Source organism: Ranitomeya variabilis, chromosome 2 (assembly GCF_051348905.1).
Source record: "Ranitomeya variabilis isolate aRanVar5 chromosome 2, aRanVar5.hap1, whole genome shotgun sequence".
NCBI lineage: Eukaryota > Metazoa > Chordata > Amphibia > Anura > Dendrobatidae > Ranitomeya > Ranitomeya variabilis.
The window spans coordinates 578655536-578683001 of NC_135233.1; the positions used below are offsets into that span (position 1 = coordinate 578655536).

At 43.8% G+C, this 27466-nt stretch overlaps 1 protein-coding gene across 6 annotated transcripts in view; it reads left to right on the forward strand.

Annotated features, from left to right (window-relative positions):
* The window catches only part of CPNE2 (copine 2), an 85924-nt gene that overhangs the window by 36827 nt on the left and 21631 nt on the right, over positions 1-27466 (forward strand). For all 6 annotated transcript variants that reach the window (XM_077288344.1, XM_077288343.1, XM_077288342.1 and 3 more), the window contains 8 exons: positions 3464-3643; positions 5205-5279; positions 12866-12937; positions 13073-13156; positions 15275-15364; positions 15453-15551; positions 15684-15770; positions 26710-26769. In XM_077288344.1, coding sequence (XP_077144459.1) covers positions 3464-3643; positions 5205-5279; positions 12866-12937; positions 13073-13156; positions 15275-15364; positions 15453-15551; positions 15684-15770; positions 26710-26769 — 747 coding nt within the window. The remainder of the gene's footprint in view (positions 1-3463; positions 3644-5204; positions 5280-12865; positions 12938-13072; positions 13157-15274; positions 15365-15452; positions 15552-15683; positions 15771-26709; positions 26770-27466) is intronic.

Sequence of the window (27466 nt, forward strand, 5' to 3'; positions counted from 1 at the left end):
TGAAGTCACCCATGATGATGGTGGGAATGTCAGCAGAGAGAAAGTGAAGAAGCCAGGTGGAGAATTGGTCAATAAAGGCAGTGGCAGGGCCCGGAGGTCTGTATATGACGGCCACTTGGAGGTTGGAGGGAGAGTAGGTGCGGACAGTGTGGACTTCAAAAGAGGCATTGTGCCTACTCTACAGTTTGGTGCAGGAGGGTGTTTTTAAGGGGTCGGTCTCAGACCCTTAGTTTCAGTGAAAAGAAATCGTAAAACTTCAGCACAAGACATTTTGGACAATTGTCGCTTCCAACTTTGTGGGAACGGATTGGGGAAGACCCTTTTATTTTGCCAATGACTGTGCCCAGCGCAAAAGATCCATACAGACATGGTTGGGAGAGTCTGGTGGGAAGAACATCACCGACCCCACAGAGCCTGGACCTCCACCCCAAAGGACACTTTTGGGATACCCCAAAATTGAGATTGTGAGCCTGACCTCCCTCAATATCAGTGTCTAACCTCACAAATGCTCTTCCGGATGAAGAGGTAAAAGTCCCACAGATGCCAGAAGCAGTTACAGCTAAAAGGGACGGACGCCATATTAAAAATATGTAAAAATAAAGTAAGAATCCTTAAAAAATCGGATGCAATATGGGCGATCTGTTTGTTTTTTTTGCGCACCTGCAGACTTTAATGGATGACTCTCATCTGAAAAAACGGAAGAGAAGGTTGCACTCTACCATTTTTTCTTTTTCACATGGAAACTTTGTGTAAAGAAAAAAAATCCGATTTGAGCAGCATTGGTCAAGGTGACACCGACAGCCCACATTGGCATGACCCTCTTGTATGAACGAGAAAAAAAAATCCTAAAAAAAATACCCAAAAAGAGAACATGTCTGTGTGTACTCGTTTCTGTATCATCAGATTTAGTGCGGACTTTGGCCTCCGCTCAGGAATGTCAAGAAGTTTGGAAATGGCAGGAAGGGAGGAAGCAGCTCCCGAGCAAGCGGGATAGTACAGGCTGACTGCTGCCGTGTCACTCCAGATCTTTAATGCCGCAGGACTTTGTTATTTTAATTACTGTGATGTTAACTAACTGTAGTGTTATTTTTGTAAGTCCTTAATGACCGCAGCCCTTCACATTGCGTGCTCATGGTCTTTTATCCTTTTAGACGGCAGCCCAAAAAAACATGCCGACGAACGAGCAGAATACTCATTTAGCAGTGTATCGTCATGTGCTGCCAATAACATGATTTAATATGCAGGGACAGAATGATCATATTCATGAGAAATCTAGTGTAGAAGCCATATGCAAATCAAAGTGGAAGTGCACTGGGGGCGTGTCAGAACAGTTAAAGTTATTCAGTAACACGCCCCTAATGCACTTCCACCCTGATTTGCATATGGCTTGTATGCTAGATTTCTTAACTCTTATACTTTTTAACGATTGTTATTTAAAAAAACGAAATTCATCTTGCAATTTTCACACTGGCCCTTAGGACTTATTTAAACTAATTTCTGTAAATACATCAACAGTTTTCAGCAGGTTCATTAGGTAACTCCTCTACACAGTCACATCTGATCTTGCTCCACCTTCCTTCACTTTTGCACACGCTCATTAGATGCTTCAATACAAAAGACAGGGTCAATGTTTGTTCTTGCTGCTAATATACATGTGTTGTTTCCTGAAACAGCAAAGTTACAATCTAAAAAAGCCTTGGGGGCCGGTGTGACATCTTAAAAATTTCTAATTTTATTTTTAATAACGATTGTTATATATGGGGGAGAGGGTAACATTGCCAATTTTTTTTTTATTATTGTTCAGAAAAGCCTGATTTAAACAAATAAGTCATTTTCTGGTTCCCATTAAACTTTCATGCCTATGAAACGTAGTGTGCAGCTCTGATGGGGTTAATTGTCTCAGAAGATAATGACACTTATAGTTTTCTGTTTTTACCCCAAACATTGGAGCCCTTTGTCAGTGCATCCTCCACATCCCTAGCACAATCCCTCCTAATTGTCACAGCGATCATTACCGCTCTCCAGTGATCCATAAGCCGAGTCATGAAATCCATGTGCATTGTTATCTCCGTCAATAGAAAGGGCAGACGGTTCACAGCTGCACAGATATTACAGTAATATCGGTCGGGGCCCCATGGCGGGTCTCTTCTCTGGATCAAAATGTGACTAAATGAGCCTTGTACAAGACATTGTCACATTTTTCCATTGCTAAGATTTGCATCTGCAAGGAAAATGTGTGCCAAAGAGATGGCCATTATTATTATCTCAGCGGAATAATACTGACTGTACTGGAAGAAGAGAAGGTTGGTGTGACCCCAGTACTAATTTTATTACCTCTTCCAGATATTGTCAGGGATAAGAAAAAAAATGTTTTTTTTTTTTCTAGAAGTAACACCACTCTTATCAATCGACTGATAATATACCAGAAAATCGCTCTTAAAGGTGGACCTGTCACCAAGTCAAAAGTGTCCAGTATTTCTTCTTATTTTATTCTACCTCTTCCTCTAAGTATTCTGCTTTTTCTATTTTTCAAACCCGCCATACGGTTCCTGAGATATGGGCCTTTTTGTTTGGTGCTATTTTTTATGGTCTTTAGAAAGGGTGTGGCTAAGGAAAGCAGCCTAAAGACACGCCCCAGAGGATCCTGTAAGGCTAAAAAAATAGCACTTAATAAAAATGCTCATATCTCATTAACCGTGCCACGGATTTATAGAAAATAAAATATGGCATACTCAGGGGAACAGCAGGGATAAAATAAGAGCAAAAACTGGCCACTTTTGACTTGGTGACAGGTTCCTGTTTAAAGTATTTAACTGCGCTAGATCATTCCTAATTGAAGAGTCACGGGACAATTTTCAAAGTGCCCCATTTGCAGTCAGTAGCAATTCAGATTCCCTGCCCATGTAGGAAAGTTATACTCTTCAAAAAAAAATCCCCAGTGACTGGTGTCAAAATTGCAAGATTTACCTTTTTAAAATGAAAGATAGGGTCACAGTTTGTTCATTGTTGATAAGCTGCATGTGTTGTTTCCTGAAACAGGAAGTTGGAATCTAAAATAGCCACAGAGGTTAGTGTGCAAATTGCAAGATTCCTACTTTTTTACTTTACCTGTTAATACCCATTGTGATATGAAAAATAAAGGTGCAAAGGTTTAAAAAAAATAGATGCCGGTCCCATGTCTCAGACGCTCATCTACTGTACACATAGAAGTATGAGCTGTAAATACCCTTTTAAAATGATTATGTTCCTTAGTGAATGTTAACCAAACTTGTTGATTTCGGAGGGACTATAATGTCTCTGCAGTAAATATTGGGAAAAGCAGAAGGATTGGTCATGTTGGATTTCAAACTGCATGATCCTTTGGAAATAAGCCACTTCTATGGAGAATGACGTTCCTGAAGAACAAATTAATTTATAGTAACATCTTTATAGGATAAATGATTATGTGGCTAATCTCTTCTAGATTGACAGGACGGAGACTAACGTTAACAATCTGAACCCCGTGTTTGCAAAGAAGTTTACAATCAACTACCACTTTGAAGAAGTGCAGAAGTTAAAGTTTGCCATTTTTGACCAGGACAAGTCGAGCGCCCAGCTCTATGAGCATGACTTCCTCGGGGAGTACGTGTGCACACTCGGATCGGTGAGTGGCCACTAATGTGTATAGATTGCAGTTTAATGAAAACTACTGTTTTGTACAGCATCCACATTTTAAGAGAAGTTCATGCATTGCATACGAGGGATAAGACTGGTAGAATAACAGGGGTACAGAAAACAGGAGGCTACCTGGAATTAAATTTGCCACTCCCAGATGAAGCTCATAAGCAAAACGCATGTTTCGCCTATTAGTTTCATCTGGGGGTAGCATCCTGTTGTCTGGTTCCCCTATCTGTTATTTTATTCTTGTGCTATAAATATGTATATATTTTTTTAACTATCGGAGTAATATAGATTAATGCAGTTTTAATCAGTGGCTTGTGTCCTGCACCAGTTAGCAGGTATATTTTGTATTGCTGATTGTGTGTGTGCTTTTGTTTTTTTTTCTGAACCAGAAACCCACAGCATTATATATGAGATTTCAACAAATCTCCTCTGCTCATAAAATGATCTGCAATGCGGGCTTTAAAATTCTCAGTTCTTTGCACGGATTTAGCGCTGGTTTAATAATTTGCAATGGAAAGGTGTGAAATCTGCACCAAACCAGCAATAAAAAGCAAAGCAGATATTCATGTTAATCTTTGGATTTTACTACTGATAAACTATGGAGAAAAATGCAGCAAAAACACATTAGATGTGCCACTCTAAGCCATAGAAAATAGTTTGAATTAAATCCTACCAGGTGGAAACAGTGATGCTGATATTTGTGGACTGTATGGGGCACCGCAGCTAAGTGTCATTCGCCTGAATCTGCCTTATTTTGTATGCAAATTCAGGGAGTTACCCCTAACATTAAAATGTATTACTTATTTCTGCTCTTATCCTCTAATTGTTGCTGTTTCACTGATTCTGGAAGCTTTCCTTTTTCTTCTATGCCCCTCCTTTCCAAAGTTAAACCCCCTGGTAATAATGGTACAAATTTTCCCTTCTGCCTATTGGGTGTGTCTCGCGGAACTTCTCTGTGGGCGTGGCCATGTTTTGATTGGCTAGCAAAAAGCAAGACGCCCACAGAGGAGTTCTGTAGTACACGCCCAGTGGGCTTAAGAGAAAATTTGCACCATTATTACTAAGGGGCATAACTTTGGAACGGATGGTCGCAGAACAAAAAGGAAAACTCTTCCAGAATCACTGGATTAGTGCCAGTTGGAGCTAAATTTTAAAAATCCAGTGAAAAGTCCCCTTTAAATATTTGTTGGATTTGCAAAATCATAATCCGATACATGAGAATATCCCTCGACTTTCCTCCTTTTGGCACATTAAGCTGCCGTAAATACTAGTTGTGCAATTCCCTAATATAAATGATTAAAGCGGGAGCTTCACATTAACCAATTTCTAAATAATACAATGTGTCACCTCCCGTTGTATCGGTTCCTTCAACATCCAGTAGGACACATTTACCAGCGAGCGCCATTAGTCAGGGTTATTATGTGCGGTACGGAGGCAGCGAAAGCCACGGATGACAATTATGCCTGAGATCGTTAGATACTCGTCACAGGTCTAAATCCAGCAAATAATAATTGCTCTGCAACTTTTGTTTGATATTTCAGATTGTTTCCAGCAAGAAGGTAACACGACCCTTGGTTTTAGGAAATGGGAAGCCAGCGGGGAAGGGAGTCATAACGGTAAAGAGGTTTCTTTTTCTGTACCGCCTGTGTCATTCTAAAAGCTGCTTGAACTTCATACTGAGATAATCGCCTGATTATTCCTCCGGTTAGCAATCATTCTGTTTCTAGTAAAAAGCCGAAGACGTCGTGCATCATGGCAACAGTAACCTAGCAACAAGATAACGGCGTCGGGATAACAATGCGCTGCGCGTTCCTTGGTGTGGAGACCGACTCAAGTGCGCCAATTGTTCCATTATTCCAGCAACTTTGTAAACAACGTGAACATTGTGCGCAGCCGACATTATTATATCTCATGGAAAATGTAGCAAAGATGGAACATGTGCGATCTCTATAGACATCGCTGTGATACAGATACATCTTTCCTATGAACAGTCCCCTGATAACCATACAGAGTAATCACACTGCTGATAACCCCACCAATGACCAAAATACTATTCATCTAGTTAAATGATTTTTAAAACGTACCATAATTGCAAAACTGTATTTTTTTTATCTGGTGTAACTATCACTGTTCTACTGAATCCAGCGAGGTTTTTCTTTTGTTCCTGCTCCTCTCCGGTGCAGAGATATGGCCTCTCTTTCCTGTATGTAAATGTAATGTAGAGATGGATACAGAGATGGATGGAAGGATGCAGAGATGGAAGGATGCAGAGATGGAAGGATGCAGAGATGGAAGGATGCAGAGTTGGAAGGATGCAGAGTTGGAAGGATGCAGAGTTGGAAGGATGCAGAGTTGGAAGGATGCAGAGTTGGAAGGATGCAGAGTTGGAAGGATGCAGAGTTGGAAGGATGCAGAGTTGGAAGGATGCAGAGTTGGAAGGATGCAGAGTTGGAAGGATGCAGAGTTGGAAGGATGCATGCAGAGATGGAAGGATGGATGCAGAGATGGAAGGATGGATGCAGAGATGGAAGGATGGATGCAGAGATGGAAGGCTGGATGCAGAGATGGAAGGCTGGATGCAGAGATGGAAGGCTGGATGCAGAGATGGAAGGCTGGATGCAGAGATGGAAGGCTGGATGCAGAGATGGAAGGAAGGATGCAGAGATGGAAGGAAGGATGCAGAGATGGAAGGAAGGATGCAGAGATGGAAGGAAGGATGCAGAGATGGAAGGAAGGATGCAGAGATGGAAGGAAGGATGCAGAGATGGAAGGAAGGATGCAGAGATGGAAGGAAGGATGCAGAGATGGAAGGAAGGATGCAGAGATGGAAGGAAGGATGCAGAGATGGAAGGAAGGATGCAGAGATGGATGGAAGGATGCAGAGATGGATGGATGGATGGAAGGATGCAGAGATGGATGGATGGATGGAAGGATGCAGAGATGGATGGAAGGATGCAGAGATGGATGGATGGATGGAAGGATGCAGAGATGGATGGAAGGGTGCAGAGATAATAATAATATTTTTTATTTATTTAGCGCCAACATATTCCGCAGCACTTTACAATTAAGCGGGGACATGTACAGACAATAAATTCAATACAAGTTAAGACAATTTAAACAGTGACATTAGGAGTGAGGTCCCTGCTCGCAAGCTTACAATCTACAAAGAGATGGATGGAAGGGTGCAGAGATGGATGGAAGGGTGTAGAGATGGATGGAAGGGTGCAGAGATGGATGGAAGGGTGCAGAGATGGATGGAAGGGTGCAGAGATGGATGGAAGGGTGCAGAGATGGATGGAAGGGTGCAGAGATGGATGGAAGGGTGCAGAGATGGATGGAAGGGTGCAGAGATGGATGGAAGGGTGCAGAGATGGATGGAAGGGTGCAGAGATGGATGGAAGGGTGCAGAGATGGATGGATGGCTACAGATATGGATGGATGGATGAATGGGTACAGAGATGAATGGATACAGAGACTGACGGATGGATACGGGGATGAACGGATGGGGACGGACAGATACGGGGACAAACGGACGGATAAGGTGATGTACGGGTGGATACAGAGACGGACGAATGGATACAGTGTGATGGACTGATGGATACAGTGGGACAGATGGATGGATACCGGGATAGATACAGGGACGGATGGATAAAGGGGGACGGACAGATGGATACAGGGATGGATACAGTGGGATGGACAGACGGATAGAGGGATGGATACATCTCCCCCACCTCACTGTAGATTGTAAGCTCTCACGAGCAGGGTTGTCTTATTTTGCATTAATTATTGTATTGTTAAAGTTGTTACTTATGACTGTTATTTTTGAAACTGTTGAACTGCAAAGCTTTGCGGAATATGTTGGCGCTATATAAATAAAGATTATTATTATTTTATACAGTGGGATGGATGGATGCGTGGATGGATGGATACAGGGATGGATACAGTGGGATGGACAGATGGATAGAGGGATGGATAACGGGATGAACGGACGGATACGGGCATGTACGGATGAATACAGTGGGATGGGGATGGATGGATGCCGGGACAGATACGGGGACGGATGGATACAGTGGGATGGACAGATGGATACTGTGGGATGGACAGACGGATAGAGGGATAGATACAGTGGGATGGATGGATGCGGGGATGGACGGATACGGGGATGGATGGATGCGGGGATGGACGGATACGGGGATGGAGAGAGGGGGGGTGGTTGGATGGATACAGGGGGAAAGGCGGATGCAAGGACGGACAGCCTAATACAAGGATGGATACAGGTGGATGGATAGAAAGCTACAGGGATAGATACCGGGACGGACAGACTGATACAGGAATGGAAACGTGGATGAATAGATGAATTCATTAATAAATGGATATAAAGGCAGATATGAGATAGATATGAGATAAAGCGATGTTAGATAGCTAGATAGATATGAAGGCAGACAGATGCAGAATCACATGGATGGGTACATAGATATGAGATGAGTAACATATCTGACCCTACACAAGTCCTCCAGTATTAATAGTATAACTATTGATCCCTATCACCCTGCGTTGCTATTACCTGGTGTTACATTACTCTGTTTCGCAGAATACATTGCCCTTTGTGTGTTTCAAGGACAGAGCTGTCATTAGTGGTGTGAACACCGGCGTGTAACGTGTCCACCTGTAACATCAGCGGCCCGGATTACCAGTGCTGGCATTGCGTCAGATCAGTGTGTGTGCAGTGTACGGTGCTCGTCATCATCCGATGGCGTCTCCTGTTACTAAGCACAGGGCATATGTCCCCCCCAATCATCTGAGTCATTCATTATCCGGAGGGGTCTGTGCGGATACTTCTGGTGTAAGCAGGAGGGTCTGTGCGGATACTTCTGGTATAAGCAGCAGCGGTCTGTGCGGATACTTTTGTATAAGCAGGAGGGTCTGTGCGGACACTTCTGGTATAATCAGGAGGGGTCTGTGCGGATACTTCTGGTATAAGCAGCAGCGGTCTGTGCGGATACTTCTGTATAAGCAGGAGGGTCTGTGCGGACACTTCTGGTATAATCAGGAGGGGTCTGTGCGGATACTTCTGGTATAAGCAGGAGGGGTCTGTGCGGATACTTCTGGTATAAGCAGGAGGGGTCTGTGCGGATACTTCTGGTATAAGCAGGAGGGGTCTGTGCGGATACTTCTGGTATAAGCAGGAGGGGTCTGTGCGGATACTTCTGGTATAAGCAGGAGGGGTCTGTGCGGATACTTCTGGTATAAGCAGGAGGGTCTGTGCGGATACTTCTGGTATAAGCAGCAGCGGTCTGTGCGGATACTTCTGGTATAAGCAGGAGGGTCTGTGCAGATACTTCTGGTATGAGCAGGAGGGTCTGTGCGGATACTTCTGGTATAAGCAGCAGCGGTCTGTGCGGATACTTCTGTATAAGCAGGAGGGTCTGTGCAGATACTTCTGGTATGAGCAGGAGGGTCTGTGCGGATACTTCTGGTATAAGCAGCAGCGGTCTGTGCGGATACTTCTGTATAAGCAGGAGGGTCTGTGCAGATACTTCTGGTATGAGCAGGAGGGTCTGTGCGGATACTTCTGGTATGAGCAGCAGTCTGTGCGGATACTTCTGTATAAGCAGGAGGGTCTGTGCAGATACTTCTGGTATGAGCAGGAGGGTCTGTGCGGATACTTCTGGTATAAGCAGCAGTCTGTGCGGATACTTCTGTATAAGCAGGAGGGGTCTGTGCGGATACTTCTGGTATAAGCAGGAGGAGTCTGTGCGGATACTTCTGTATAAGCAGGAGGGGTCTGTGCGGATACTTCTGGTTTAAGCAGGAGGAGTCTGTGCGGATACTTCTGGTATAAGCAGGAGGGGTCTGTGCGGATACTTCTGGTATAAGCAGGAGGGGTCTGTGCGGATACTTCTGGTATAAGCAGGAGGGTCTGTGCGGATACTTCTGGTATAAGCAGCAGCGGTCTGTGCGGATACTTCTGTATAAGCAGGAGGGTCTGTGCAGATACTTCTGGTATGAGCAGGAGGGTCTGTGCGGATACTTCTGGTATAAGCAGCAGTCTGTGCGGATACTTCTGTATAAGCAGGAGGGGTCTGTGCGGATACTTCTGGTATAAGCAGGAGGAGTCTGTGCGGATACTTATGGTATAAGCAGGAGGGTCTGTACGGATACTTCTGGAATAAGCAGGAGGGTCTGTGCGGATACTTCTGGTATAAGCAGGAGGGTCTGTGCGGATACTTCTGGTATAAGCAGGAGGGTCTGTGCGGATACTTCTGGTATAAGCAGGAGGGTCTGTGCGGATACTTCTGGTATAAGCAGGAGGAGTCTGTGCGGATACTTCTGGTATAAGCAGGAGGGTCTGTGCGGATACTTCTGGAATAAGCAGGAGGGTCTGTGCGGATACTTCTGGTATAAGCAGCAGCGGTCTATGCGGATACTTCTGGTATAAGCAGGAGGGTCTGTGCGGATACTTCTGCTTATTACAGAAGCATCCGCACAGACCCTCCTGCTTATTCCAGAAGTATCCGCACAGACCCTCCTGCTTATACAGAAGTATCCGCACAGACCCTCCTGCTTATACCAGAAGTATCCGCACAGACCCTCCTGCTTATTCCAGAAGCATCCGCACAGACCCTCCTGCTTATTCCAGAAGCATCTGCACAGACCCTCCTGCTTATTCCAGAAGCATCCGCACAGACCCTCCTGCTTATTCCAGGAGGGTCTGTGCGGATGCTTCTGGAATAAGCAGGAGGGTCTGTGCGGATACTTCTGGTATAAGCAGGAGGGTCTGTGCGGATACTTCTGTATAAGCAGGAGGGTCTCTGCGGATACTTCTGTATAAGCAGGAGGGTCTGTGCGGATACTTCTGTATAAGCAGGAGGGTCTGTGCGGATACTTCTGTATAAGCAGGAGGGTCTGTGCGGATACTTCTGTATAAGCAGGAGGGTCTGTGCGGATACTTCTGTATAAGCAGGAGGGTCTGTGCGGATACTTCTGGAATAAGCAGGAGGGTCTGTGCGGATACTTCTGGTATAAGCAGGAGGGTCTGTGCGGATACTTCTGGAATAAGCAGGAGGGTCTGTGCGGATGCTTCTGGTATAAGCAGGAGGGTCTGTGCGGATGCTTCTGGAATAAGCAGGAGGGTCTGTGCGGATGCTTCTGGAATAAGCAGGAGGGTCTGTGCGGATGCTTCTGGAATAAGCAGGAGGGTCTGTGCGGATGCTTCTGGAATAAGCAGGAGGGTCTGTGCGGATGCTTCTGGAATAAGCAGGAGGGTCTGTGCGGATGCTTCTGGAATAAGCAGGAGGGTCTGTGCGGATGCTTCTGGAATAAGCAGGAGGGTCTGTGCGGATGCTTCTGGAATAAGCAGGAGGGTCTGTGCGGATGCTTCTGGAATAAGCAGGAGGGTCTGTGCGGATGCTTCTGGAATAAGCAGGAGGGTCTGTGCGGATGCTTCTGGAATAAGCAGGAGGGTCTGTGCGGATGCTTCTGGAATAAGCAGGAGGGTCTGGGCGGATACTTCTGGAATAAACAGGAGGGGTCTGTGCGGATACTTCTGGTATAAGGAGGAGGGTCTGTGCGGATACTTCTGTATAAGCAGGCTGGTATAAGCAGGAGGGTCTGTGCGGATACTTCTGTATAAGCAGGAGGGTCTGTGCGGATACTTATGGAATAAGCAGGAGGGTCTGTGCGGATACTTCTGGAATAAGCAGGAGGGTCTGTGCGGATACTTCTGGTATAAGCAGGAGGGTCTGTGCGGATACTTCTGGAATAAGCAGGAGGGTCTGTGCGGATACTTCTGGAATAAGCAGGAGGGTCTGTGCGGATACTTCTGGTATAAGCAGGAGGGTCTGTGCGGATGCTTCTGGAATAAGCAGGAGGGTCTGTGCGGATGCTTCTGGAATAAGCAGGAGGGTCTGTGCGGATGCTTCTGGAATAAGCAGGAGGGTCTGTGCGGATGCTTCTGGAATAAGCAGGAGGGTCTGTGCGGATGCTTCTGGAATAAGCAGGAGGGTCTGTGCGGATGCTTCTGGAATAAGCAGGAGGGTCTGTGCGGATGCTTCTGGAATAAGCAGGAGGGTCTGTGCGGATGCTTCTGGAATAAGCAGGAGGGTCTGTGCGGATGCTTCTGGAATAAGCAGGAGGGTCTGTGCGGATGCTTCTGGAATAAGCAGGAGGGTCTGTGCGGATGCTTCTGGAATAAGCAGGAGGGTCTGTGCGGATGCTTCTGGAATAAGCAGGAGGGTCTGGGCGGATACTTCTGGAATAAACAGGAGGGGTCTGTGCGGATACTTCTGGTATAAGGAGGAGGGTCTGTGCGGATACTTCTGTATAAGCAGGCTGGTATAAGCAGGAGGGTCTGTGCGGATACTTCTGTATAAGCAGGAGGGTCTGTGCGGATACTTCTGGAATAAGCAGGAGGGTCTGTGCGGATACTTCTGGAATAAGCAGGAGGGTCTGTGCGGATACTTCTGTATAAGCAGGAGGGGTCTGTGCGGATACTTCTGGAATAAGCAGGAGGGTCTGTGCGGATACTTCTGTATAAGCAGGAGGGGTCTGTGCGGATACTTCAGGATTAAGCAGGAGGGGTCTGTGCGGATACTTCTGTATAAGCAGGCTGGTATAAGCAGGAGGGTCTGTGCGGATACTTCTGTATAAGCAGGAGGGTCTGTGCGGATACTTCAGGATTAAGCAGGAGGGGTCTGTGCGGATACTTCTGGTATAAGCAGGAGGGGTCTGTGCGGATACTTCTGTATAAGCAGGAGGGGTCTGTGTGGATACTTCTGTATAAGCAGGAGGGGTCTGTGTGGATACTTCTGTATAAGCAGGAGGGGTCTGTGTGGATACTTCTGGTATAAGCAGGAGCGGTCTGTGCGGATACTTCTGGTATAAGCAGGAGGGGTCTGTGCGGATACTTCTGGAATAAGCAGGAGGGGTCTGTGCGGATACTTCTGGAATAAGCAGGAGGGGTCTGTGCGGATGCTTCCGGTATAAGCAGGACGGTCTGTGCGGATACTTCTGGTATAAGCAGGAGGGTCTGTGTGGATACTTCTGGAATAAGCAGGAGGGGTCTGTGCGGATACTTCTGGAATAAGCAGGAGGGGTCTGTGCGGTCTTTCCAGGAGGAATAACAGAGGAATGCATTTTACCATCCCGCTGTATAATAAGTCTTTGAAATTATATTTATTTTTTATGTCTGTCCACAATTTAGGTTATTGCAGAAGAGCTGTCTGATAACAGGGTGATAACACTTTCCATTGCCGGGAGGAAGCTGGACAAAAAGGTGAGAGATCCCACTGTTCTCCTGTCACACTGGCCGGCTACCCTTTACTTCCCGGTCACGGACGTCATCATCAGCCTGACTGTTATTTGCACATGTGACTTTTTTTTGCCCACTTTTTGATAATTTTCTCAACAGGATTTATTCGGGAAGTCAGATCCATTTTTGGAATTCTACAAACAAGGAGATGATGGGAAATGGATGCTGGTTCATAGGACGGAGGTGAATGTGTAGTGCAAAATTTAGATTGATCTCTGAGTATGTGTAGAAGTAAATATAAAACTTTCCATGTAGTGTTAAAGGGGTTGTTCACTTTTGAGGCTTTTTTGTGTACTTAAATGAGTATATTTGGGGATAGAAGTAATTTTTTGCAGTTTTGTTTTCAGAAAAAAAAATTCACAGTTTTGCTTTACAGCCTTTTTTATTAATCATTGTTTTGCGACCACATCAAAGTAGAATTACTTTAATGTGGTCATAAAACATCTGAGAGGAGCTTAGAAAAAGACAGATACGAGTTAGAAACTCTGCAGGAGTAAATAAATGATGCAACACTGAGGCTGTAGAGGGAAAAGGTGCAAACATTTTAATGAAACCAACTTGAAAAAATACATGCATTTATGTAAGAAAAAAATTGTCCCAACCCCTTTGAAGCTACCCATACACCTTAGGTACGGGTCAGACCTGCACTTTTTTCACCCCAAATCTATCTTTTCCAACTTGCCATACACTTGCGTGGATAAGAATAAGGCCGGTTTCACACGTAAGTGATTCCGGTACGTGAGGTGACAGTTTTCTCACGTACCGGAGACACTGACACACGTAGACCCATAAAAATCAATGCATCTGTTCAGATGTCATTGATTTTTTGCGGACCGTGTCTCCGTGTGCCAAACACGGAGACATGTCAGTGTTCGTGGGAGCGCACGTTTTACACGGACCCAATAGAGTCAATAGGTCCGTGTAAAACACGGACCTCACACGGACATTCTCCGTCTGGGGTCCGTGTGCGTGCAGGAGACAGCGCTACAGTAAGCGCTGTCCCCCCCACATGGTGCTGAAGCCGGTATTCATATCTTCCCTGCAGCAGCGTTTGCTGTAGAGAAAATATGAAGAATAGTGTTAAAAATAAAGATTTAGGTGTCCGCCGCCCCCCCACCCCCTGTGCGCCCCCCCGCTGGTCAGAAAATACTTACCCGCCTCCCTCGCTCCTTCCTGGTCTGGCCGCGCCTCCTACTGTATGCGGTCACGTGGGGCCGATCATTTACAATCATGAATAGTCGGCTCCGCCCCTATGGGAGGTGGAGCCACATATTCATGACTGTAAATGATCGGCCCCACGTGACCGCATGCAGGAGAAGCCGCGGCCAGACCAGGAAGGAGCGAGGGAGCGGGTAAGTATTTTCTGACCAGCGGGGGGGCGCACAGGGGGTGGGGGGGCGGCGGACACATGGATCTTTATTTTAAACACTATTCTTCATATTTTCTCTGCAGCAAACGCTGCTGCAGGGAAGATATGAATCGCAGCTTCAGCACCATGCAGAGTGGGTACCACACGCTCCGTGTGGTACCCACTCGCCATACGGGCGGCACACGTGTGCCGCACGTATGGCCTCCGTGAGTTCCCAGGCACACGGACACGGATAACTCCGGTACCGATTTATTCCGGTACCGGAATTATCTGGACGTGTGGGACAGCCCTAAGATGAAGAGTGGATAATTGAGCAAGCCCAATCCTCCTCCGCCCACCATCGTCTGTCAAGGAATGAATCAGGAGGCCCCAATGCAGATGGATGGTCATTTGGTAATCCTGAATTTGGCAGGTTCAGCCAAATCTAGTGGTGCCAATTTTGTGCCGTCAATGCACCATTATCATTCGCTGATGGACTATATACAAATCAGTAGGCGCTCATTTACAGATCTGTTTTTATCCCTTTAGACTGGAACAGCAGTGCCAATATGCTTGATTGTTGCGTCATTCAGTTTGTATGGGACTGCCGGAGCACCGCACTCTACTTTATCCCATAGGGATGAGTGGAGCGTCGGTCAAGGCTCTGCATTGCCGCTCCCCTCTTCTTATGCAGAACCCGTGCTCACTCGGCTGAGCCAAGTGCGCATGAGGGTAGAGGGTGGGTAGAAATTGTCGTTGGATCAAACAAGCATTTAGCTGACGCGCAGGGGCAGATGTCGTTGTCAGTCGTGACAATGGTACGATGGTATCCCAATGGATTTTTTTTATGGTCGTGTTTTCTTATGGTCGTGTTTTTTTATGGTCGTATTTTTTTTATGGTCATTTTTTTTTGTGGTCGTGTTTTTTTATGGCTGTGTTTTCCTTGTGATTAGGTCATAAAATACACGCTGGACCCCGTGTGGAAGCCGTTCACTGTGCCCTTACAGTCTTTGTGTAACGGAGACATTGAGAAGCCAATAAAGGTCAGATCTGCATTACTAACAGTTTTATGTTGCATTTTGTGATTATTATTTTTTTTATGTTTTTTAGCTGATAACAATATTGTTGCAGATTATATGCCATGATTATGATAATGACGGAGGACACGACTTTATAGGGGAATTTCAGACTACAGCAATCAAACTGTGTGAAGCTCGTGATGCCATGTCTGTGAGTAGCCACCGATTCCACGTTCAGTGTGTAGCCGTCACCTGTTAGGATTAACAAAAAGTGGCTTTAAAAGGGGTTATCCCATGTACCACCACTGACGCAGGAATAATTTTTCTTTGTTGTTTTTTTTAGGTGGAGTTTGACTGCATTAACCCAAAGAAGCAAAAGAAGAAGAGAAGCTACAAAAACTCTGGAGTAATTATAATTAAATCCTGTAAGGTAAAGATTAAAGGGTAAATTTTCGCACTGGTGGAGAGGAAAAATACAGGTCCTTCTCAAAAAATTAGCATATAGTGTTAAATTTCATTATTTACCATAATGTAATGATTACAATTAAACTTTCATATATTATAGATTCATTATCCACCAACTGAAATTTGTCAGGTCTTTTATTGTTTTAATACTGATGATTTTGGCATACAACTCCTGATAACCCAAAAAACCTGTCTCAATAAATTAGCATATCAAGAAAAGGTCCTCTAAACGACCTATTACCCTAATCTTCTGAATCAACTAATTAACTCTAAACACATGCAAAAGATACCTGAGGCTTTTAAAAACTCCCTGCCTGGTTCATTACTCAAAACCCCCATCATGGGTAAGACTAGCGACCTGACAGATGTCAAGAAGGCCATCATTGACACCCTCAAGCAAGAGGGTAAGACCCAAAAAGAAATTTCTCAACAAATAGGCTGTTCCCAGAGTGCTGTATCAAGACACCTCAATGGTAAGTCTGTTGGAAGGAAACAATGTGGCAGAAAACGCTGTACAACGAGAAGAGGTGACCGGACCCTGAGGAAGATTGTGGAGAAGGACCGATTCCAGACCTTGGGGAACCTGAGGAAGCAGTGGACTGAGTCTGGTGTGGAAACATCCAGAGCCACCGTGCACAGGCGTGTGCAGGAAATGGGCTACAGGTGCCGCATTCCCCAGGTAAAGCCACTTTTGAACCATAAACAGCGGCAGAAGCGCCTGACCTGGGCTACAGAGAAGCAGCACTGGACTGTTGCTAAGTGGTCCCAAGTACTTTTTTCTGATGAAAGCAAATTTTGCATGTCATTCGGAAATCAAGGTGCCAGAGTCTGGAGGAAGACTGGGGAGAAGGAAATGCCAAAATGCCTGAAGTCCAGTGTCAAGTACCCACAGTCAGTGATGGTGTGGGGTGCCATGTCAGCTGCTGGTGTTGGTCCACTGTGTTTCATCAAGGGCAGGGTCAATGCAGCTAGCTATCAGGAGATTTTGGAGCACTTCATGCTTCCATCGGCTGAAATGCTTTATGGAGATGAAGATTTCATTTTTCAGCACGACCTGGCACCTGCTCACAGTGCCAAAACCACTGGTAAATGGTTTACTGACCATGGTATTACTGTGCTCAATTGGCCTGCCAACTCTCCTGACCTGAACCCCATAGAGAATCTGTGGGATATTGTGAAGAGAAAGTTGAGAGACGCAAGACCCAGCACTCTGGATGAGCTTAAGGCCGCTATTGAAGCATCCTGGGCCTCCATAACATCTCAGCAGTGTCACAGGCTGATTGCCTCCATGCCACGCCGCATTGAAGCAGTCATTTCTGCCAAAGGATTCCCGACCAAGTATTGAGTGCATAACTGAACATTATTATTTGATGGTTTTTTTGTTTGTTATTAAAAAACACTTTTATTTGATTGGACGGGTGAAATATGCTAATTTATTGAGACAGGTTTTTTGGGTTATCAGGAGTTGTATGCCAAAATCATCAGTATTAAAACAATAAAAGACCTGACAAATTTCAGTTGGTGGATAATGAATCTATAATATATGAAAGTTTAATTGTAATCATTACATTATGGTAAATAATGAAATTTAACACTATATGCTAATTTTTTGAGAAGGACCTGTATATAGTTGTGGTCACTCACCTGGAGAGCGGGAGGCAGCCCCAGTTCTTACCCATGCAGGTCGCTGAGCAGGTTGTGTCCGATACAGAAGATATAAGCTGGAGAATGCTGTTGTGCTGTCGATGCGGGAAGGAAGTCACATACCAAGTAAAGAGGGAGACCTTTATTAGTAGAAAGCACAAACTGGCTTTCCGCTCCGGACCGGAGCCTTCTTCAGGTAGGTAAATAAAATGCTCCCCAGATGAAGGATCTGGTCCAGAAACCAAAAACCCGTATCTGTCTTTACTTGGTATGTGACTTCCTACCCGCATCAACAGTGCACAAGCATTCTCCTGCTTATATCTTTTATTGTCATCTTCTCTGTGTCTTCTGTTCGAGGTTTAACGAGTGGAGAAACTTGTGTGATGTATGGATGACTTAGCCCAATGTGAATACATCACCCACTATCGCTTTATACTTTTGTCGGAGCAGTTGGAGTGCTACTTTAATATTTGGAATGGAATCATGGAGATTATTGAAGTCCATGGGTGACAGATGGCACTGATCTATCATCCGGCATTTTCCAGAGCATCCCTATAACGTGTGTCATGAGCTTTTCCCAATGTTAAACGGAAGTCTTAATTGGAATCTGTCAGTAGGTTTTTGCTATTTATTCTGAGAGCGTCATGATGTAGGGGCAGAGAGCCTGATTTCAGCGATATGTCACTTATTAGGCTGTGTGCTGTAGTTTCAATACCACCAGTGTTTTATTAGCAGGAGAAAATCATTGCAGGTCTCGTGCCAGGCAGTCCAGCTAATGTGTAACCCCGCCCCCACCACTGATTGGCAGCTTGCACAGTGTACACAGGAAGCTGCCAATCAGTGGTGTGGGCGGGGTTACACAGAGCTCCACATTCAGAGTACTGCTAGATCAAATGAAATGTGTCCTCTTTAACTTTAGCCCTTTTAGAGTTTATTTAATCTTCAACTTGCCTAACTGTTCACAATAACAGTAATTTTGACCTGGGGTGAGCTGTGTGAAGTTTGCACCCCATGTTCTCAAAAGATGAATAAAAATACACCATTCGTTTGTGCTGCGTTTGTGCTGGTTTGTGCTGCAAAAATGAACGTTTGCGCCGCTTTGGTTCCCGAGATATTGCGCGTTATATTTTTATGAAGCTCCGCCCACTTTCCACCCCATGTTCTTAAATTTTAAAAATGAATACATTCGTTTGTGCTGCGTTTGTGCTGGTTTGTGCTGCATAAATAAACGTTTGCACCGCTTTGGTTTCCGAGATATTGCGCGCTCAATTTGCGGAAACTCCACCCACTTTCCACCCCATGTTCTTAAATTTTAAAAATGAATACACCATTCGTTTGTGCTGCGTTTGTGCTGGTTTGTGCTGCAAAAATAAACGTTTGCACCGCTTTGGTTTCCGAGATATTGCGCGCTCAATTTGCGGAAACTCCACCCACTTTCCACCCCATGTTCTTAAATTTTAAAAATGAATACACCATTCGTTTGTGCTGCGTTTGTGCTGGTTTGTGCTGCAAAAATAAACGTTTGCACCGCTTTGGTTTCCGAGATATTGCGCGCTCAATTTGCTGAAACTCCACCCACTTTCCACCCCATGTTCTTAAATTTTAAAAATGAATACACCATTCGTTTGTGCTGGTTTGTGCCGCAAAAATCAATGTTTGTGTTGCTTTGGTTCCCGAGACATTGAGTGCTAGCTTTGCTAATGCCCCATTTTAGTTGCATCAAAAAACATAGTGGTCATCAGAGAAGTTAATTTAGCATTAAGGGATTACAGTAGCATACATGGTTTATTATGACATACACAGGGTTAATACTTCATACACCGTGACTGGTCAGTGATGGGAAGAGGTTATACCTGGCAGAGGAGGTAATGTCTGTATGTACATCTCTGCTACCTGAGTTGTAACTCCGCCTCCAGCGATGTCATAGTGATGTCATAAGCCAGGGGTCGGCATTCTGTGGGGGCTAATGTCTGTATATACATCTCTGCTACCTCCAGCGATGTCATAGTGATGTCATAAGCCAGGGGTCGGCATTCTGTGGGGGCTAATGTCTGTTTACATTTCATTATGCAGAGTCGAGGTTATTGCCTGAGGAGCATTAGTTGACACTCTCACCTATTGAGTGGGGATAGTTTCGGCTTCCACCATATTCGTGACACCAGACCATTCACCCTGGAGGGAACCGCAGACTAGTAAAGAGTTTGCACCATCACTGAGGAACAAGGTCAGGTTACTCCTGGATTTATAACCTCTACAGCTAAGCACGAGTGTCATTGGTTGTAGTCATTCATTTATTTTCACCCCAGTAGTAAGGCAGGGTGTGTTAATGGGTGGAGCCAATGGGCGGGGTCAAGGGGGCAGCAAAATTAGCTTTCACCTAGGGTGGCAAAAACCCTTGCACCAGCCCTGAAGCCCATTATACCTAGCAAACATTGTTTAGCCAAATTACATTGCACTATAAAAAGAATTCCAGGGGAAAAAAAAAAGTGATTACTTTTGACGTTGGCCAGTTTATGTAAAGTGACTGTCATCTTCTATGAAAATCTTTGCATAAATATGCAATGACCGTAGACATCACCACTTTGTGTGTGATGGATTTGGATTGCAGTGTGAATATGGCTGGGTTAACATTACATTTGGGCATAATGGGCATACGCTCCATTCATTTCTATGATCTGGCTGGGGTCCGCAAGTGACTCTAGTTGGCTAATTTTTGCTCCATATGCGGTTTTCTTGCTGGACTCAAAACCGTGGTAGACCATGATTTTGTGTCTGGCTCAAAACAAAAGTATTGTTATTTTAATATAGCTGTCCAACTAAACAGGACCTTCAGAGCTTAATAAATCTTTGCAAATCAAACACAGATAAGAATGGAATTACCAATAACAGATGAAACTTTGTAGACAGCAGAACTGTTTAAAGAACCATGAAACGGTTTAATCATAATGGGAAATCCACATTAACAAAATGTTAACAGAATAAAAAAATATTCGTAAGGCATATTTTAGGTTATTTTAAACATACACTTTAAGCACCAAAACAACCTTAGAGGAAAGCATTACTAACACTTTGTTTGGGGCCAGGATACTTTTAAACTTTCCACAACAATCTTGCAGCCTGTGACTTGCCACGGGACTCATGATGAGACAGATTCTCCACATATTCACTCCTCCTTTGTAAATATTACAACATGGGGTTGTATCTTGGTCTTTGCAGAGGCTGTTGTAATAAAGTCACACAGGTCATCATATTTCTCCCAGCCATTAAATTTTCTTCTACAATAGGCAACATAATGACCAAGAGACATATTGCCAGTTCCTGGAATGAAGGCAACAACCCCTCGTAGCACAAATGAATGACTGTCCAGATGTATGTTCACAGGTATTTCGGACAGTGTATACTGTGTTTCTGCACTTATTTCAATACAAAGTACTTGTCCAGTGGTGCAGCTGTGCGTGACCGAACCACTGCAAAGGAATTTCAATGAAGATGTATCCTGAATTTTCAAGCCATCTGGACACTCTTGAGGTGACTTTAATGGCTTTAGACATTTTGAAACATTTAGGTGTAGCCCATCTTCCAATGCTAGCTGAAGTTTACTAAGTCCATTAGTTTCTAAAATATGTATATTGATTGGCAGAAGAGGGATTGCTCTTGAATTAGCTATATTTCTATTGCAGTACACAGAAGAACACTGTGTTTTAATTATTACACTTGGTACCTGTCTCATTGAGATTATGTGTGCAACATTGCATTCAGCATTGACCTGCCTCACACCTGACTTCAGCTGAACATATTCAAATATTCCAGACAGTATTTTAGCCCTCATTGTATAAACCTCCTTTCCAACTCCCTTTGTCACAATTGTCTGCACCAATTCAAAAATTTCAACGGTGTTCTCTTTGTTGACATAATTGCAAAATAATCCACTGTCCCAGAATGCACAACAAAGACACTGGCAAAATGAATCAAATGCACAGGTATTAATGATACTTATAAGCTTTTTGTTTACTTGTATTGGTTTTTTAGCTAGATGGTTACCATTTTTCAAAATGCTCACCTTTTTTTTTCGGTTAAATTTTGTGTCCATGTGCAGCAACTCGGAACATGGGGTTAGGTAGGACAATCTCTTTTTTGGAGGAATACTGAGACATTTCCAATTTTCAACAGGCTGCTCCTGCAAGCTACTTTCATCACCCAATTTTATGTGAACTTGTGAATCCTCCTCACAGTTGCTGTTTTTTTGCCCATTCTCTTGGCTCATATTTTCACTGCTTTCGGTTTTCTTTATGAGAACTGAGGAAAGTCTCATTTTGCCTTCCATAAATTCAAGGTGACGAATTACAAATTGGTCGGTTCTAATAGGGAGACATTCATGTTTAAAGAGTCCATTTTTTATGTTCTTAAATTCAGCCTCAACATTTGCAGAACTTGCTGTCATGTTCACACTTTTAAAGTGTGGAACCATTATGGCTGTCCAAAGTGGAAGGTAACATGCCATTCTTAAAACATTTGGAACAAGTTCTGGAAGGAAATGTAAATTGTCTCGGTCACCATGATTTGCTGCAAGCATCTTACTCCTTTCACAAATTTCTGTTGCCCATATTTTCAGGTCTGTTTGGCATGGTTGAATTGGCTCATCCTCTTGTTCTTTCATCTCTACTCCATAGTCATCTTCAGTGACAGTGGGTAAAACACGTCCCTCTGCAATCCGTCTCTTCAGTTGAACTTTGCTAGTCTCTGATAAAACTGGTGTGCCTCTGTCATCATTCCCTTCTGATTCACTAAAAGCAACAACTGAAATTGAATGAATGAGTTCTCTCGCATCATCAAGTGATGTAGACTGTAGAAGTTGTGCCATTGCTCTGAGATAGAATTCCCTTACTCTGTTTCCAGCTTGCCTCAGACATTCCCATCGGCTAATAAGCTTGATACAGTGCGCAACATCAATTCTAATAAAGCATGGTGGTAGTTTTGATGCAACATTCCTGGTCAACACTCCAAAACACTGATTTATATATGTCTTCAAGTCGGGGTAAGGAGTGAAAGCCTTAACTAGAGCTCCAAGCAAAGCGAGGGAGAAATCACAAACTGCTTCCTTTGGAACAGTAGCACCTGCTTGTTTCCATTCTGTCAGCCATTGTGCTATAGAATTAATAGTATGGCTCTCAGAAAGCATCTGCACTACTGGGATATGATCTTCCCTCGAACACAAAACCCCTTGGTACAAAAAGATGTGTCCAGAAATGCCAACAGGTCTTTTTAGTTTTCTCACTACTGAACCTTGCATCAAAACTTACATAGGAACCCAAGTTCTTTGACTTTATTTGGTACACTTGCATCTGAGACGGGGTCCAGTAATGGCAAAAAAATTTATCTAGACCAATGTTGTGTATGCTTCCAGTCTGAGGAACACTGTATTTCAGGAGATGTAATGAAAGAATTGGGTCCTTGTGCATTAACTCTCTTTCGCCAATCTCTTGCTTGGCTTTTCTTAACGTTGCTAGATTTGGTAGATGGCTAGGCTCAGGGTCACCAACATTCATAACTTTATAAGCCTCAGCTGCTCGCCATACATGTGCTTGTTTTCGTCCTTCCCAGAGTTCTTTTGACAACCTTTTTCTTAAATCTCCTGATAATTTACGTTTTGATTTTCCTGTGTGGAGACTGTCATCAATATTGCAGATCATACACTTAAGCACTACTGGCTTAGCAATCTCTGGTATTTCTTCAACTTTTATGGATAGTTGTGCATCACGCTCTGTGCAGCACCCTGTTATATCTATGTAGTTAGATACAACATTTGGATAAACCTTTGCCCTCCTGAATTTAAGTGTGCACGATGACTTGATATTTTTCCAGATCTCCTCATTCAATATGTGAGTCCATGTACCAGGTTTTAAGATTGTGTATTCTCTTTTATCAGCATACATAGATTTGTCATTGTAAATTACTTTTTCAGGCCAAATTTTGATCCAGCTCTGAAAAGAAAGACTGAACTCAAACTGAATGTCATAGCACTGAACTGATGAATGACTCTCTGTTCCTTCTGAGCTCTCACTGTTGGAAGGTTGTTTTGGGATATTTGTAACATCTTTGTACAGACCAAGGGCTTCCCATACATTGTGCCGATTTGTCTTTACAAACTTGTAAAGGTTTTTTGGTGAAATTTAGTTATTTAATTTTTGACACAAGTCTACCCATACTTTTTCTGAGGGGAATGCTATTGCCTGTCCTGTAATAATTTTTTCATGTGAAGAACAGATGACATTTATAATGTCATCATAGTCACAGGCTGGCTTCCTGGGCATCTGATCAAAACAAAAAATGTTTTTTTTAGTTTTACATGCAGTGTATTATATGGAAAATAATTGATTATATAATTTTTAATAGTTAAGATACAGTGGTCCCTCAACATACAATGGTAATTAGTTCCAGGTGAATCATCGTATGTTAAAACCATACTGGAGCAGCAGGTGATGCTGCATTCAACAGAGTCCTTCATATGTTGAAATGATCGTATGTTGGGGCCATTGTATGTGTTGAGGGATCACTGTACTGAGATTAAATAATCCTATTCTTAGCACGCTCACTTCTCTCTACTTTTACAGATGAAAAATGTATTGTGTATCTCTGCCTCTCCCATAGTAATAAATGGTGGGGGCGTGCCTGCCACAGCAAAGCCCTGTGGTTGGCAGTCACTCTGCACAGGGCGGTGATTGCTCCATGCAGGGGAGCACTGAGGGCCACTGCAGGAGATTGCAGGGGGTCCCAGTGGTCAGTACCAAACCCCAGAGTACTCTTTTAATGGGTTAAAGCATTACTGTAATTACAAACAACTTGATGTGTTGGAGAACTACAACCCCCAGCATACCCGGACAGCCTTTGACTGTCCGGTCATGCTGGGAGTTGTAGTTTTGCAACACCTGCAGGCACCCTGCTTGGGAAACACTGTTGTAGATAGATAAAAGTACAACTCCATGATTGAACTAAAGTTTCTTTGCTCAGGTAATAGCTTTGCAGAAATCTACCAAGACAGTTTAGCACATTTTCAGTTCAAATAAGTACACTTGATTTACCCTGGGAGTCTCTCAGCTAGTAGTCAGATTGTTAGGCATACATTTGCTTAGGCCTTTCACCAAGTTACAGTGTGTGGGGGAGGGGCATCACAAGCAGGAAATCTAAATGAAGTATGGGGTCTAGTAAGGAACAATTTATACATTTTTTTTAATTATAAAATTGCTATGGCTAGCCGGTGTTTTTCATTTCATTTTATCTCCCTTTATCCATATATCAGTTACAGTGATTTGAGGCACAAACTCAGTGCGAGATTTCAAAAACCAAAGCAGCACAAATCCAGCACCAATGAATGGTGTATTCATTTTTGCAGCACAAACCAGCACAAACGAATGGTGTATTCATTTTTAAAATTTGAGAACATGGGGTGGAAAGTGGGTGGAGTTTCCGCAAATTGAGCGCGCAATATCTCGGAAACCAAAGCGGTGCAAACGTTTATTTTTGCAGCACAAACCAGCACAAACGCAGCACAAACGAATGGTGTATTCATTTTTAAAATATAAGAACATGGGGTGGAAAGTGGGTGGAGTTTCCGCAAATTGAGCGCGCAATATCTCGGAAACCAAAGCGGCACAAACGTTCATTTTTGCGGCACAAACCAGCACAAACGCAGCACAAACGAAAGGTGTATTTTTATTCATCTTTTGAGAACATGGGGTGCCAACTTCACACAGCTCAACTAAAATGGGGCATTAGCAAAGCTAGCACTCAATGTCTCGGGAACCAAAGCAACACAAACATTGATTTTTGCGGCACAAACCAGCACAAACGCAGCACAAACGAATGTATTCATTTTTAAAATGTAAGAACATGGGGTGGAAAGTGGGCGGAGCTTCATAAAAATACAACGCGCAATATCTCGGGAACCAAAGCGGCGCAAACGTTCATTTTTGCGGCACAAACGCAGCACAAACGAATGGTGTATTCATTTTTAAAATTTAAGAACATGGGGTGGAAAGAGGGCGGAGCTTCATAAAAATATAACGCGCAATATCTCGGGAACCAAAGCGGCGCAAACGTTCATTTTTGCGGCACAAACCAGCACAAACGCAGCACAAACGAATGGTGTATTCATTTTTAAAATGTATGAACATGGGGTGGAAAGTGGGTGGAGTTTCAGCAAATTGAGCGCACAATATCTCGGAAACCAAAGCGGTGCAAACGTTTATTTTTGCAGCACAAACCAGCACAAACGCAGCACAAACGAATGGTGTATTCATTTTTAAAATTTAAGAACATGGGGTGGAAAGTGGGTGGAGTTTCCGCAAATTGAGCGCGCAATATCTCGGAAACCAAAGCGGTGCAAACGTTTATTTTTGCAGCACAAACCAGCACAAACGCAGTACAAACGAATGTATTCATTTTTAAAATTTAAGAACATGGGGTGAAAAGTGGGTGGAGTTTCCGCAAATTGAGCGCGCAATATCTCGGAAACCAAAGCGGTGCAAACGTTTATTTTTGCAGCACAAACCAGCACAAACGAATGGTGTATTCATTTTTAAAATCTAAGAACATGGGGTGGAAAGTGGGTGGAGTTTCCGCAAATTGAGCGCGCAATATCTCGGAAACCAAAGTGGTGCAAACGTTTATTTATGCAGCACAAACCAGCACAAACGCAGCACAAACGAATGTATTCATTTTTAAAATTTAAGAACATGGGGTGGAAAGTGGGCGGAGCTTCATAAAAATATAACGCGCAATATCTCGGGAACCAAAGCGGCGCAAACGTTCATTTTTGCGGCACAAACCAGCACAAACGCAGCACAAACGAATGGTGTATTTTTAATCATCTTTTGAGAACATGGGGTGCCAACTTCACACAGCTCCTGGGGTGCCCAAACTTTTACATGCTACTGTATCAGCGGCTCTCAGAGCAAACACCAGCGCTTTGTATGAATGGAGGAGTCATGCGAGATAGCTGGAGGGCTTCCGTCTGTGGGTCCGTACAAAGGATAAGCTGAGCGATCGGTGGAGATCTCAGGATCAGGACTCCCTCCAATTTACACAACCAAGTAGGGAGCAGAAAAAAAATATAAAATGTTTCAAAAGTTTTATTTAACTTTGACTTAAAATGTATAACCAGTCATTCGTCAGAGTTTGCCCTGTAGTATGACACCCTTCATCCTCTGTGTGTATCACAGCCTTATTACCTGTTCTGAGCTGACGCTGTGTGTGTCTTTCAGATTACAAGAGACTATTCCTTCCTGGATTACATACTCGGAGGATGCCAGCTAATGTTCACAGTAAGTTTTTGCTGCACTTGAAAGCTCAGTACGCGAAACGCGCGTCGGGGCTCGTGGTGGACGGACCCAGCATAGAACTACACATGGGTAAGCAACAATGGCGGCACTTTAGATTGAGGATTCTTTCTGACTAAAATGGGATTATGTGCAATATGTGAGGGAAGTTATAGGGCAGAATAGCCGGTTTATATCCTACCTTAGGATTGAATCATGGTCCTTGCGGTGCTATTTTCACCCACTTCTTACATTTACCAAGTTTTTTGTACACCCTGGGCAATTTAATCACCATATTATGTGCTGCACTGCGATGCACCCTTACACATTTTAATGTGGGTTTCTTTGCTGGGATTGTTCATCTTATCTATCGATTCTCACCATATACACATTGCTTATTATTTGTTGTCTTTTTAAAAATACTGTATTACGTTGCATTAATAAAGTTTATACTTTTTATATGAATTTTGTGACGTTATGTCTATTATGGGGCATCATGCTCTTGATAAATTTATAGGATTATAGATTTACAATCTTTGTAGATAGTTTTGTTTTTCTGTCCACAACTTGCATGCAGACCTGTGTCTCCATAGCAACAGACTACAAACAAGTCCTGTGTGTAGTCAGACCTTGTAGCTATGTCTTCTCTTAACCTTACAAACCCTTAAAAGAAAGGGAGCAACACGTGACCGCAGGGTTTGTT